Here is a 15,414-nt window from a genome sequence, read left to right as displayed (position 1 = left end):
AAATAGAGAGTAAAATATCACCGAAGTGTTTAGAGGTAAAGGGATATGTATATATGATGGCTGCCACTTACTCTCAAATGGTTCAGAGGTGAGATCTATCTATCTATCTATCTATCCATAGTGGAGAAATGATAAAGCAAATGTTGCCAACTGCTGAATCTGTGTGAAGGGTATACAGGAGTTCTTTATACTATTCTTTCAACTTGTGTAATTTTGAAATTATTTCAAAATAGAATGTTGACAAAAGCCCTTTGAAATGGCACCTTGAAGTAACAAAAACTATATTCGTCACTAATTTAATATTTTAATACAAAAATGAAAGAAAAGAAAAATAAGTAAATCCAAAATGGCACTCATTCATTAATCAATAATAAACATCTCAGATGCTTTTCCTTAATAAATGAATAAATACACTTATTAAGCGATTGCTCAAAATTTTTTTATGGATAAAGGAATTTAAAGGTTTGTCAGGTTCTAACAGCTTCAGTAATTTTTAAGTTCTTTTCACTGATATGGTACTTTGCAAACTTATACAAACAAAATACTGATAAAATAACAAATTCACTGAATACTTAACCCATTGTAGAAATTAGTTTGATCTGTGGATCCACAGGAAGAGGCTGCATCCTGAATGGATAACTCTTTTTAACAGAATAATTTTGAAGCAGAAGAACTAAACCAACATGCAGACTTTTGTACCACTCAGGACACAGGGTATTCCACATAATCACAGACACTGTGCTTGAGCTGCCAGCAACTTCCAAAAAGGTCTAGGAAAAAAAAAGTAAAAGCATATATTTTTACTTAATAAATGCATATTTGTTACTTTAACCTACATGGTGTTCAAATTTTATTTTTTAAGAATGAGGAAGCAAAATTATAGGAGAACCACTGAATAATTTATGATGTAATATGAAAGACTGTAATGATGAAAAGTTATGAACGAAGAACTTTTAGTAATGTGAGAAAATACTTAAGAAAATGTTAAATGATACAAAATGTTATATATACTATGATTCTCATTTTGTAAGAAAATTTACTATGATATATGACATGCTGCTGCTAAGTCACTTCAGTCGTGTCTGACTCTGTGTGACCCCCATAGACAGCAGCCCATCAGGCTTCCACGTCCCTGGGATTCTCCAGGCAAGAACACTGGAGTGGGTTGCCATTCCCTTCTCCACTGCGTGAAAGTGAAAAGTGAAAGTGAAGTCGCTCAGTCGTGTCTGACTCATAGAGACCTCATGGACTGCAGCTCACCAGGCTCCTCTATCCATGGGATTTTCCAGGCAAGAGTACTGGAGTGGGGTGCCATTGCCTTCTCCAATGATATATGACATAGTTATACGTAATATATGATAGGGGACTTCCCTAGTGGCTCAGCGATAAAGAATCCACCCGCCAGTGCAGAAGACACGGGTTTGATCCCTGGGTCGTGAATATCCCCTGGTGAAGGAAATGGCAACACACTCCAGTATTCTTGCCTAGGAAATCCCATGGACAGAGGAGGCTGGCAGGCCATAGTTCATGGGATCACAAAAATTTGGACATGACTTGGTAACTAAATGACAACAAATACATGATAGGAATGCACATATGCATTTATGTGGTATATATGACATAGATATGCTATCACAGACATATGCATATATGAGAGACACATACCTGTATGTATATACATGATCTATACATACAAAACGGGGGAATAAAACACACTAATATTAACAGTGATTCTCACTGAGTGGTAGGATTTGGGTTGATATCATTTATCAGCTTTATATATCTTTATACACTTTGCAAATTCCCTAGAAGTATGAATCTTTTATTATAAAAGCTTAGCAAAGCACTCAAAATAATTTTTGATAATGTGGAAATACAGTAAAATGTTAAGTTTAAAAAAAAATGGGACAGAAATCAGCATCATATGCACAGTCAAGATAACAGAGAAGTGTCAGATAGATTTGACAATTAAGGTCTCTATAGTGAGTGACCAGCTGAAGAAAAGAGCCAAATTAATTGTGTTGAGAAGTGAACAGGAGGCAAGGCAGTGAAAACAACTAGTGTAGACTACTTCAAGGAGCTTGCCTGAAGGAGAGAGAGAATACAGGTGTCCTGACGTCAAAGACTGTTTTCCTTTTTTAAAATGGAAAATTATACTATATATGTGGGCTTCCATGGTGGCTCAGGGGTAAAGAATCTGGCTGCAGTGTAGCAGAGGCCGGCGACACAGGTTTGATCCCTGGGTCAAGAAGATCTCATGGAGGAAAGCATGACAACCCATTCCAGTATTCTTACTAGGAAAATTTCATGGACAGAGGACTACAGTCCATGGGATTGCAAAGAGTTGGACACAACTGAGGCAACTGAGCATGCCCACAGAGACTATATATTACTAATATTTATATGCTGGTATAGAAATCTCAGTAAAAAAGGAAAACATTGAAGATCAAGAAAAAGGTGTGAAGGAGACTAGCTGGATCAAGGAAACTAAAGAGCACTAATACAGAAATAATTCCTTTTTGTATAAGAAACTATATAGAAAAATACCCTGAAATATATATTTATGTTCATTATTTACATTACTAAGTTGAACTTTTAACATGTTATTTAAACATAAATTATCCTAATGAAGATATCAGGTCTGCAAGTTATAATTTATGATTGATAAATTAACATATAACATCTTATCACACTTCATACTTGGTATGGCTCAATCATCTTTTTATCAGGTCTTCCACAGTATCGCAGTCTTGATTTATATAAGATTCTCACAAGCAATGGAGGAAAATTCTTTGTATTAGACCACATCATCTCAAGGTGAGAAAGGGAAATTATTTTGGTATCTAGAATACAAAAAAGAAAAAATATGTCATAGTAATTTCAAAATTCTATTTTATTAGTTAAAAATGGTACCCAGATCAGACCCAAATCAACTCCTTCTCACAAGCTAAGCCAGTCTATATACTTCTCACAATAGACAGCATGTGGTCAGTAGATAAATAGTTATTAAAACATAGCAGTGAAAGTGAATTGAGCTCTATGCTACCTCTGCTACATAGAATTATAGGGCCAGATTTTCACAATATAAACTCTCTTTTTAAGATATACTGCTGCTGCTGCTGCTGTCACTTCAGTCGTGTCCAACTCTGCGACCCCATAGACGGCAGCCCACTAGGCAAAGCTATTTATACTTTTAAGTGAATAATTACAAATACAGAAATCACTTTTAAAATGGGAGCTTTAATGAGAACATGTTTAAAATGCACCTTTTAGTCTTTAGAAAAATTTTACTTATCAGTGTTAGCATCAGTCTCTGTTATCCCACACCTTTTTAATAAGTAACAGGACTTTTTCCCTCTTCATCAAGGGTCAGTGAGCTATTTCTATAAATAGCTGAATAGTAAATATTATAGGATGTATAAGCAGTATAGTCTCTTTCACAACAACTCAGCTCTGTCTTTATTGAGTGAAAGCAACCAAAGATAACATGTCAATGGATGGGCATAGCTGTATTACAGTAAAACTTTTATTTGCAAAACACAGGCAGCCATCTACAAGCCATAGTTTGCCTAGTGTTCTTGTATAAGTGGATCTCAATACTACTGATACATTAGCATCATTTGGGGAGCTTTAAAGATCCATGACCATGAATTATTAATACTTATTTTTAGGAGGGGACCACACATTGTTGTATCTCTGAAACTCCTCAGATGGATTCTAATGTCCAGCCAGGGTTGAAAACTATTGATCTATGATTTTTAAAAATCTCAGTGTGATTGATCATCTTTTAAAGGGAAAAAAAAGTTCTATAAACTGTGCTAGGCACAGGGAACACAAAGATAAGTAATATAGAATTCTACCCTTAGAATTAATCTAACACATAGATAGAGAACCTGTGGACACAGCAGGGGAAGGAGAGGGTAGGACGAATTAAGAGAGTAGCATTGAAACATATACATTACTCTGTGTGAAAAAGATAGCTAGTGGGAAGCTGCTGTATAGTCCAGGGAGCTAAACTAGGTCCTCTGTGATGACCTAAGGAGTGGGAAGTAGGGGATATATGTATACTTATAGCTGATTCATGTTGTTGTACAGCAGAAACCAACACAACAGTTATACTCCAATTTAAGAAAATAATTAGTCTAACAGGGTAACAGATATGTAAGATGAACAAAGTACATGAACATGAAAGACTGCTGACAGTAAACGGTAAGAAAAAAGGATGAATGGAAGGGGAGAGGAAAGGAACAAAAATGTAGTTGAGGAAAGAGTGAATGGTCTGGAGAGTAGGAGAATGGGTTGAATTGGAGAAAACGTAAGTAAGGGTTAGGGATAAGAACAGGGTAGTTTAAATATTATGAGAGAATACATGAGAAAGAGTATGCAACGAGGGCCAGTTTGGTCAGTACAGAAATAAGGATCTGTGATACTATCACTGCCTTCTAGGTGTTGATGTTGGAACACAAACCATTGGGGTAATTTAGCTTGGTTTATTTTTTCATGCTTACACACATCGTTGTAAGTTATAGAAACTAATGTAATTTTAAAGAAACTAAATAAATGGAAGCTTGTGAAGATGAAAATTCTGTTGTAAAAAAAGGACATATTTGCTGGCAATGTATGATTTTTGTATATTGCCTTTTTGTTTATTGTTCTGTCCTATCTTATACAAAATAGTGTTCAGTTCACGTACACAAATGATAAACCTTTTAAAGTCTTGAGATTTTCAGACTGTATTACATAATACATATTGAGGTAATAACCTTAAGTGTTTAGGGTTTGGGGTGAAGGAAGTTTTTAATTCATTTGAAATGCTAGCATTTTAGAGTTGGGAGGGACCTTGAGTATAACTGAGTAACTATGGCTATGAAAGTGGTTTGTAAAATGCAAACTATTTTCTAAGCACAAGGTAATACCATGTAATATAAACTTTCTTCACTCATATATGAAAAGGTAAAAGAGAATTTTGTAGTCACATGTTTGGTAATAGGCAAAATGAGAAGGCAGTCATCTTCATTCTGGTTTAATCTTTGTTTGCTACATAGCAAATCCTTAGAAAAATATTGACATTAAAGAAATAAGAAATCCAGATAGTTCTATAACTATTAAAGTGAATCAGAGGTTTAAAATAATCACACACACACCCACCACCCACCCACCAGGCAGGTATCATTGTATAGGCAAATTCTAGCAAACATTGAAGGAATGTGTCATTCCAAAATTTCCAGAGAATAAAGTAAGAAGGTATACTCTCTGACTTATTCTTTGCTACCAATATAACCTTGATAATCAAAACCAAATAAGAATTTTATGAATGTGGAAAACTAAAGGCTACCTTTAGCTATGAACATATATACAGATATATAAAATTGAAGGTTAGCAGACTGAATTGTTAAATGTTTTAAAAAAGTGATTACACATTGTGACTAAGTTGTATTGTTTTCCAGCAATGCAAAGTTGATTTTACTTAAAAAAAAACAGACAAGTGTCACTTCTACATTAATAGATTAAAGAAGGTTGTCCTAGCAGAGCCATAAATGTCATTTGCTAAAATTTTACACACATTCATAAATTTTAAAAAGAAAATAGCAAGAAAAGGAACTTTCCACAACTGATAAAGGATGTTTGCAAAACAAAATGAAAACAAACACAACTCTTAAGGGGAAAATTTAGAAACACTCCAAAATTTTTTGGGGGGGCCATGCCTTGTGTCATACCAGATCTTAGTTCCCCAACCAGGGATTGAACCTGAGCCCTCTGTAGCGGAAGGGCAGAGTCTTAATGACTGGACTACTGGGGAAGTCCTGAAACACTCCTTTGTAAAATGGGGACCATTGATGGTCTTTTATTACTATTTCTGTTCAATGTGGTACAGGCTGCCCTTGCCAATGTGGGGATGCGTGAGTGCCTGTGTGCTCAGCTGTGTCTTGATTCTTTGCGACCCCGTGGACTCTAGCCCGCTAGGCTTCTCTGTCCTTGGAATTTTCCAGGCAAGAATACTGGAGTGGGTTGCCATACCCTCCTCCAGGGGATCCTCCCAACCCAGGGATCAAACCCGCATTGGCAGGTCAGTTCTTTTGGAAGAAATAAAGAAGGGAATAAATAAACCAAGCATTCAATTCTAGAAGGAAGTACCAAAAATAAAAATAAAAAATGAACAAAGGATGTAAAAATAATTAAAGATGACAGTACAAATAAAGCAGAAACATCTCCCTGATACAGACTTTTAATTAGTAAAGCTAAAAGTCTTATTTTTGAATAACAAGAAAGTAGACAAACCTCTGCCAAGGCTGATCACGAAAAAGGGTGAAGACTTGATCATTAGGAACATATCAGGGGATGTAACTGACAAGATAGTGATTAAAACATGTAGATTATGTACAGCTCTGAGATTTAGGTGAAATGAGATTTCCTAGTGAAATGTAAACTCTCAAAAATGCACTTGAAAGAAGCGTTACTGGTTTTACTACTTTCTCACAAATTGATACGAAAATCATTTTCCGAACTTCCAATGTTCACCCAAGGTCCCAGGTTCAAATAGTTTTGGGGGTAAATTCCACCAAACCTTCAAAGAACACGTTATTTCTCTAAGCTCAGAAAAACAGGCAAGCTTCCTAACTCATTCTTTAGACTAATATTAATTAATCTGGTATCAAAATTGAACTGAAATAGTACTTTCCTAAAATATAACAAAACTTATGGATCAAGTTCACTTGAATATATAGATATAACAATGACAAGCATGACCAAGTAGAAACAGTAGTGGTTCAACATCAGAAAACCTATGAATGTAATCTATTTCATTCATTCCTTTATTCAATGAACACTTCTCAACTGCCTACTATGTGCCACATATTTTCCTGCCCATAAAAAAAATAGACCACAGCAGTGAAAAAAAAAAAACACGAGTGCTTACCCCCAAGGATCTTATAAATTAGAGGGAGGAGAAAGAAAACAAAATAATTTCTGAGTGTTATCAATTCTGTAACAGTGGTGTAATAACAATAAAGTGTTAGTCCCTCAGTCGTGTCCCGCTCTTTGTGACACCATGGACTGTAGCCCTCCAGGTTCCTCTGTCCACGGGATTCTCCAGGCAAGAATATTGGAGTCGGTAACCATTTCCTTCTCCAGAGGATCTTCCCGAACCAGGCGTTGAACCCGGGTCTCTTGCATCTCCCGCGTTGCAGGCGGACTCTTTACTTTCCCTGGTGGCTCAGATGGTAAAAAGTCCACCTGCAATGCACAAGACCCAGGTTCAATCCCTAGGTCAGGAAGATCCCCTGGAGAAGGAAATGACTACCGACCCCAGTATTCTTGCCTGGAGAATCCCATGGACAAGAGACTGGCGGGCTACACCCCATGGGGTTGCAAAGAGTTGGACATAACTGAGCAACTCACACACACAATAACCATAAAAGGGGAGGGAATACATATGTAAATAACCCTTTTAAAATGTTTTATTGAGTTGAAACCTGAGGATGGGAAAGAACTTTCCAAAAAGAGGAAAAGGCAGGCACAAAGTCCCTGCAGCAGGATAAAGCTTGGATGTTTAAAGCTTGTGTGTTAGTCGCTCAGTCGTGTCAGACTCTTTGCGACCCCATGGAGTGTAGCCCACCAGGCTCCTCTGTCCATGGTATTCTCCAGGCAAGAATACTGGAGTGGGTTGCCAGTTCCTCCAGGGGATCTTCCTGACCCATGGATTGAACCTGGGTCTCCTGCACTGCAGGCAGACTCTTTAGCGTCTGAACCGAAAACGGCAAGGGGAAAAAAAAAAAATTGAAAAGGCGGCTGGTGGGCGGGGTGGAAACATGGCGGCCGGTATGCTGAAACAACATGGTGCAGGAGAGAAGGAAGGAAGGCTGCAGCTGTGTACAGCAGGGCTCCGCAAACTGTGGTCATCAGGATAAATACAGCCTGCTGCCAGCAGTCCATGGGGTCGCTAAGAGTTGGACACAACTGAGCGACTTCACTTTCACATTTCACTTTCATGCCTTGGAGAAGGAAATAGCAACCCACTCCAGTGTTCTTGCCTGGAGAATCCCAAGGACGGGGGAGCCTGGTGGGCTGCCGCCTGTGGGGTCGCACAGAGTTAGAAGCGACTGAAGCGACTTAGCAGCAGCAGCAGCCAGGATTTGTTAATAAAATAACCCATACATTTACACATTTTCTGTGCTGCTTTCCATAAACAACGGCAAAGTTCAATAGCTGCAGCAGAAACCATAGGTCTCAAAAAGACAAAAAGATTTACTATCTCTTTAGAGAAAGAGTTTGCATCCGCCATAAGGCCATGTGGATCCCGGTGGGCGGTCTAGACGTTTGTCTAAGTGCAATGGGGAACCCTGGGGAGTGGTTTAGGCAGGAGAGTGGCACAGTCTAACTTCCATTTTACTTTTTGCCCGCACACTCTACTTGCAGGATCTTAGATCCCTGACCAGGGATGGAACCCTGGACCTGGGCGGTGGAAGTGGAGTCCTAACAGCTAGACTACCAGGGAATTCTCCTAACTTGCATTTTAAAAAGCTGTCTCTGACGTATTATCGTTTACTTTTGGAATAGGATACTGAACCTGAAGAGGAAGACTTTTGGGGTTCCTGAAATGCTCCGTATCTTGATCTAGGGGGATAGTTATACAGATGTATATATAGCTGTATTTTTAAGATTTTTCTATTTTACTGGGTACACAGTATACCGAATAGAAAAGTTTAAAAAGCACAAAATCACACAACAAATCTAAGAGAAGAGGGACAGAGTGGAAGAAAATAACTTGCAATATACAGCAGGTAAAAACTTACTGCCCTTAGCAAAGAAATTCTATAAATTAATTAGAAAAAGGATATAATTTAAAACAATAGTATAAAATGGGGAAATGGGCACTCTACTAAATACGTTGCTGCTGCTAAGTTGCTTCAGTCGTGCCCGACTCCGTGCGACCCCAGAGACGGCAGCCCACCAGGCTCCCCCGTCCCTGGGGTTCTCCAGGCAAGAACCCACTTTTTCAGAAACCGCTTTGTCAATACCCATTTTAAAATTCAAATACTCTTTAACCCAGTAATTTCACTGCTAGAAAGCCGTCCATTTAACAGAAATACTTGAACATAGTAAACAAACACAGGCATATCCTAATGAGGTTCAGAACTGGATCCAAAACTGAAAAACTAATAACTGCCTAAAACTATAAATTACCCATTAAAATGGGCATGATTATATAAATTATGGTACACCCCCACTATAGAAAAGTGTATAAAAAGATGTGTGTTAAAGACACTTGAGGGAAGTAGAAATAACAAATCATAAAATGTAATATAATCACTTTTCCCCATTTTGAGTGGAAAGTTGAAGCCATAAGAGGAAGTAAGAAGGGTCTTTTACTCCATCCAAACCTTTTATTATTATTTTATATAAATTCATTTAATTGGAGGCTAATTACTTTACAATATTATTTTGGTTTTGCCATACATCAACATGAATCCGCCACGGGTGTACACGTGTTCCCCATCCTGAACCCCCCTCCCACCTCTCTCCCCGTACCATCCCTCTGGGTCATCCCAGTGCACCAGCCCCAAGCATCCTGTATCATGCATCGAACCTGGACTGGCGATTCGTTTCACATATGATATTATACATGTTTCAATGCCATTCTCCCAAATCATCCCACCCTTGCCGTCTCCCACAGACATTATTTCATTTTGCTCTGTTTTTTTTTTCTTTTCATTTTCCTTGGTACATCAATGTCTTAGTGTAGTGCAAACGAAATACCATATTTTATTGCTGTCAATTTACTGTGTTTTGTATTTTGGTTGTATATTAAAATATAATCATACTATGTTTTAAAAAAAAAAAAAAAACTTCAAACATACAACAAACCTGAAAGAACACCAATACTTCTAGGTTTGTCATTAACACTTTACTGTACTTGGGTCTTACACTTTTAAATATAAAGTTTGGATTTTTTAGCACATGGACCTTGCCTTTTGCAATAAAAATATGGTTTAAATAATGAATAGATATTACTTTCATAATCAGAGAAATTAACGTTTTACAAATTATTCTCAGTTCTTCTAGAGCACCAATTTTTCATTTGTACATTCAATTCTAAAAATAAAAATATTCAACAGAGTAGTAATGCACTACTGCTTTATTCCATGCTTGAGATTAAAAAAAATAATTTCATTATTTCATCCCTGAAATGAGTATCTTGTTTTTAAAGTTTAAGTTTTTAAAATCATCCTTAGCTACACATTTCTACAGCCATCTTCTTTTTCTTAAAACTGGATATTACTTCAATTGCATATTTTCATCTCAATTATCTTTTCAAGTCTGTTGCTGTTACACATCATAGCATTACTACTGCAATGTTAAAAAAAAAAAACCTGAAAAGCAGTAAATGCAGAAAATTATCTTTCTTGCTCCAGTACTTTCGCCTTTATTTTTTGCACTTTATTTCTTCCCCTTTCCATATACCTGCTGCTAAGTCGCTTCAGTCGTGTCCGACTCTGTGCGACCCCATGGACTGCAGCCTACCAGGTTCCTCCGTCCATGGGATTTGCCAGGCAAGAGTACTGGAGTGGGTTGCCATTGCCTTCTCTATTCCATATACCTACATACCTATAATTCTGCTCATTTCCATCTCATAGATAAAAATGTATTTTAGAGCAGTGGCTGATGACTAAGGAGCCAGCATTATCAGGTTAACTTCCTTCTTATGAAACTGAACTTAGATTAGTTTTGTTCGTGGTAAGTAATAAACACAAAAATGAGAATTTCAAGCTTTTCCACAAAAATCACACATTCCAAAAACAGTATCTACGTAAATGCTACAGTTAATGGTATAAAAATGGCATTTCATTAAATGTAAACTAAGGAATAAATCACGGAACATCCTTTTTTGAATCAAAGTTTAAAAAGGCAAACCCCAAATTTTTACAACTTTTATGCCAAATTCAAATCTTTCCAACAACACAGAAAGTACTACTTCCACGGCTGGAATGGGGATACAACTAAAATCAATTTCACTCCGTCAAACGTATAACAAACACATGAGGAACACTGATTGCAACCAGACTACGTTCGTGAGATTAAATTTAAACCACATGCAAGATACTTGCCGAAATGGCCCCTTTCTACAATCAACCCAAGACACAAGCTGTGCAAATTTCATTAAGCGACCGACCGTCTCTCCGTCATCCTGCGAAGCTTCTCTCTTACCACTCCCAGCTTATAATTAACAAGACCCAAACACCTTCGTTTCCTTTTCCATTAATGTGAATTCCTAAACACTATTTTTTAACCCCTCCGGCGTTCCCTCCAATTACTTACTGTTAAAATTGTGCTCCTCTGGTTGCTTATTGTTTAGCCAGATATCTCCATACGGATCTTCGTTATTCCACAGGGGCAGGTAATGACTTTTTCCACCTCTTAAAGGTCTCTCGGGGACCTCTCGGTGCGCACTATTTCTGAAGGGAGTTTGTAGAGAGACTCCAGCAACTCCCCACAGAGAACGTTATTTATGCACAAGATTCCCTGGCCTATTCTTTTCTCATTGTAAATGCACGAGACTCTGGAAATTCTCACTTCTATGCCAACTTTGAGAATATTTTTATATACGAGAGAATTCAGGCTGGGGTCCAGGTAGCACTTCTCCTGGTACACCCCGTCCGAGATTGTCACATCAAAGCAGTAAAGCGGAGGTTTAGGTGCCACGTCGCGTGGCTCATCCTCTAACAGGTATCTCTGGACGGCCAAAACGGCGACAGGAACCACCTCCGATGGGGTGACCCACTGGCGAGGTGAGTCTATTACTTGCTCAAGAACCTTCTGGATCCAGGACTGGCGCCCTAAGGCACCGACCCTTCGGACCACACCTCCCGGGGCCGCAGTCCCATTTCTCTCCGGGTACGGCATATCGACCCCAGCCTGGGATGGGTCAGCCTGAGGCTGACTCTTCTCACCAGACATTGCTGGGTAACTGCGTACCCTCTTCGCTTTACAAAGTCAGCTTGCTGGGTCCTAAGCTAAAAGAATAAGAAACCGCACGCGCGAGCCTTAAAAGTTACTCGGCCCCAGGGGGCTGGTAAGGCTCCGCCCCGTCGCGAAGCTACAAAGACTTTACGCGCGTGTGCTTCGGCTCTCCGGCCCTGCCCCTCGCCAAGCGGGCTTCTGTATCCCAGGAACTATTACCAGGCAGTAACACACGTGGTTGCGCGGCGGGTTCTCTTACTTAGAGCCGGCTGGGATGCCCGGATTGGAGACGCGGGAAAAGCTCTGGTCCCCAGGGTTTCCAAAGCAAAGTAACCAGAGGGAGGGGAGGAGCCCTCGTGACTCTTCTAGTAGGGAGGGTGCCCAGAGGCTATGGTGAAGAGAAACTGGGCTGGAAGCCGGAAGCAAGCAGTCAAAGCTCAGAGTTTGGGGGTGGGGGGGGTGGGGAGGGGCAGGGCCTTTGGCAGAATCTTTATCATCTGAGCCACCAGGGAAGTCCCCTTGGGCCAGCGACAGAAAGTAAATGGGGGCTTCCCAGGTGGCGCTAGTGGTAAAGAACCTGCCTGCCAACGCAGGAGACATAAGAGACGCGGGTTCGACCCCTGGCTCGGGAAGATCCCCTGGAGGAGGGCATGGTAACTCACTCCAGTATTCTTGCCTGCTGCTGCTGCTGCTGCTGCTGCTGCTGCTGCTGCTGCTGCTAAGTCGCTTCAGTCGTGTCCGACTGTGTGCGACCCCAGAGATGGCAGTCCACCAGGCTCCCCCGTCCCTGGGATTCTCCAGGCAAGAACACTGGAGTGGGTTGCCATTTCCTTCTCCAATGCAGGAAAGTGAAAAGTGAATGTGAAGTTGCTCAGTCGTGTCCGACTCTTAGCGACCCCATGGACTGCAGCCCACTAAGCGCCTCCATCCATGGGATTTTCCAGGCAAGAGTACTGGAATGGGGTGCCATCGCCTTCTCTGATTCTTGCCTGTAGGGTCACAAAGAGTCGGACAGGACTGAAGCAACTTAGCACGCACGTACACAGGCGACCCATGTTATCGCGTTCACGTATATTGCGTGCGTGTGTGTTAAGTCACTTTAGTCGTGTCCTGTACTCTCTGCCAGCCTGTGGGCTGTAGCTCGCCAGACTCCTCTGTCCATGGGCTTCTCAGGCAAGAATACGGGAGTGGGTTGCCATACCCTCCTCCAGGGGATCTTCCCAACCCAGGGATCAAACCCGCATTGGCAGGTCAGTTCTTTACCACTGCACCACCTAGTAAGAAGATAAAATCCATTAAAAGCATAAGAGCTTTTTATTGAGGTATAGGTGATGTATTGGCCTCCTGGGGAGCTCAGCTGGTAAAGAATCTGCCTGCAATGCAGTAGACAACCATTTGAGTCCTGGGTCGGGAAATTCCCCCAGAGAAGGGATAGGCTACCCACTCCAGTATTCTTGGGCTTCCCTTGTGGCTCAGCTGGTAAAGAATCCTGCAATGCAGCAGACCTTGGTTCGATTCCTGGCTTGGGAAGATCCCCTAGAGGAAGGCATGGCAACCCACTCCAGTATTCTGGCCTGAAGATTTCCATGGACTGTGGTCCATAGCGTTGCAGAGTCGGACATGACTGAGCAACTTTCACTTTCACTTTGAGGTGATGTGGATGCCCCCTCAGGTTGAGAATCATGGCTTTAAATGCTAAAAGACCATGGAAGTGGTAAACAGTACTATTAGACAAAATAGTACTATTAGACAAAATAGCTTGGATAAAATTCTTATCACTAATCTGTGCTGGTGCTGTTGTAACATCTGGTAACACATGGTTAAGGTCGTGCTATTCCTTTTCTAACTCGACACAGTTTTCTGGAGGACCCAGTTTCTTTGCTGGTACCCCTCTCAGTTCAGTCACTCAGTTATGTCTGACTCTTTGTGACCTCATGGACACCAGGCTTCCCTGTCATCCCCAAATCCAGGAGTTTGCTCAAACTCATGTCCAGAGAGTCGGTGATGCCATCCAGCCATCTCATCCTCTGTCATCTCCTTCTCCTCCTGCCTTCAATCTTTCCCAGCATCGGGGTCTTTTCTAATGAGTCAGTTCTTTGCATTGAGTGGTACCCTAGGCTGTTGAAATTATTTCATGTACCCTTATCCTTTTCCAAAGTCGCCTATATTCTGGAGAATTAAGAGAAATTGTAACTCATCTTTTCTCTTTGGTTGGGGATCTTTCACTTTCATCCCTACCACCTCTCAGAAGACAAGCATTGCCAAAATATACATACACACACACACACACACACACACACACACACACACACACACACACATATATATATTCTCTATCTATAGTTTGCATAGAATGATGCTAAAGCTGAAACTCCAGTACTTTGGCCACCTCATGCAGAGTTGACTCATTGGAAAAGACTCTGATGCTGGGAGGGATTGGGTGCAGGAGGAAAAGGGGACAACAGAGGATGAGATGGCTGCATGGTATCACTGACTCGATGGACGTGGGTTTGAGTGAACTCTGGGAGTTGGTGATGGACAGGGAGGCCTGGCGTGCTGCGATTCATGGGGTCGCAAAGAGTCGGACACGACTGAGCGACTGAACTGAACTGAACTGATAGTTTGCATCCAATTTAACTAACTAGAAATTGAAGTGTGTTAATCGCTCAGTCGTGTCTGACTTGTGTCCGCCTCTTTGTGATCCCCTGGACTGTAGTCTGCCAGGCTCCTCTGTCCATAGAATTCTCCAGGCAAGAATATTGGAGTGGGTTGCCATTCCCTTCTCCAGGGGATCTTACTGACCCAGGGATGGAACCTGGGTCTCCTGAATTGCAGGCAGATTCTTTACCATCTGAGCCAAAGCTAGCTTTTAATTTGACTAACACAAATTTAAATTCTCATTCTCCTACTTACTATTTGTTTTATCTTGGCCAAGTTACCTAAACTCTCCTGATTCCTCTTTTTAAAAATGGAATGCAGGGAATTCCCTGGCAGTCCAGTGGTTAAGACTCCAGGACTTCCACTGCAAAGGGCACAGATTCAATCTCTGCTTGGGGAACTAAAGATCCCACATGCTGCATGGCATGACCAAAAAAAGAAGAAAAATAAATAATCAGGACTTCTCTGGTGGCTCAGTGGTAAGGAATCTGCCTGCCAATGCAGGAGACACAGGTTCAATCCCTGATCCAGGAAGATCCCACATGCTGTGGAGCAACTAAGCCCATGTGCCATAACTACTGAGTCCATGCTTTAGAACCCATGCTCCATGACAAGAGAAGCCACTACAATGAGAAGCCTGCACACTGCAACTAGAGAGTATTCCTCGCTCACCACCCTCATGCACCAATGAATGCGCAGCACAGCCAAAAATAAATAAATGAATAGAGAAATATTATAAAAAGAAACAACAGGGAGGGAGGAGGGAGGGGGGTTCAGGATGGGAAACGTGTATACCTG

At 40.7% G+C, this 15,414-nt stretch overlaps 1 protein-coding gene across 1 annotated transcript in view; it reads right to left on the bottom strand.

Moving 5' to 3' along the window:
* Positions 1-11,955, bottom strand: part of RADX (RPA1 related single stranded DNA binding protein, X-linked) — an 81,307-nt gene extending 69,352 nt beyond the window's left edge. The window contains 4 exon segments of the mRNA XM_052663450.1: positions 578-770; positions 2,701-2,843; positions 11,317-11,481; positions 11,484-11,955. Of these exon segments, the coding sequence (XP_052519410.1) occupies positions 578-770; positions 2,701-2,843; positions 11,317-11,481; positions 11,484-11,955 (973 nt within the window).
* Between the last annotated feature and the right edge of the window lie 3,459 nt (positions 11,956-15,414).

Source organism: Budorcas taxicolor, chromosome X (genome assembly GCF_023091745.1).
Source record: "Budorcas taxicolor isolate Tak-1 chromosome X, Takin1.1, whole genome shotgun sequence".
NCBI lineage: Eukaryota > Metazoa > Chordata > Mammalia > Artiodactyla > Bovidae > Budorcas > Budorcas taxicolor.
This window is presented reverse-complemented; position numbering and strand designations above follow the sequence as displayed.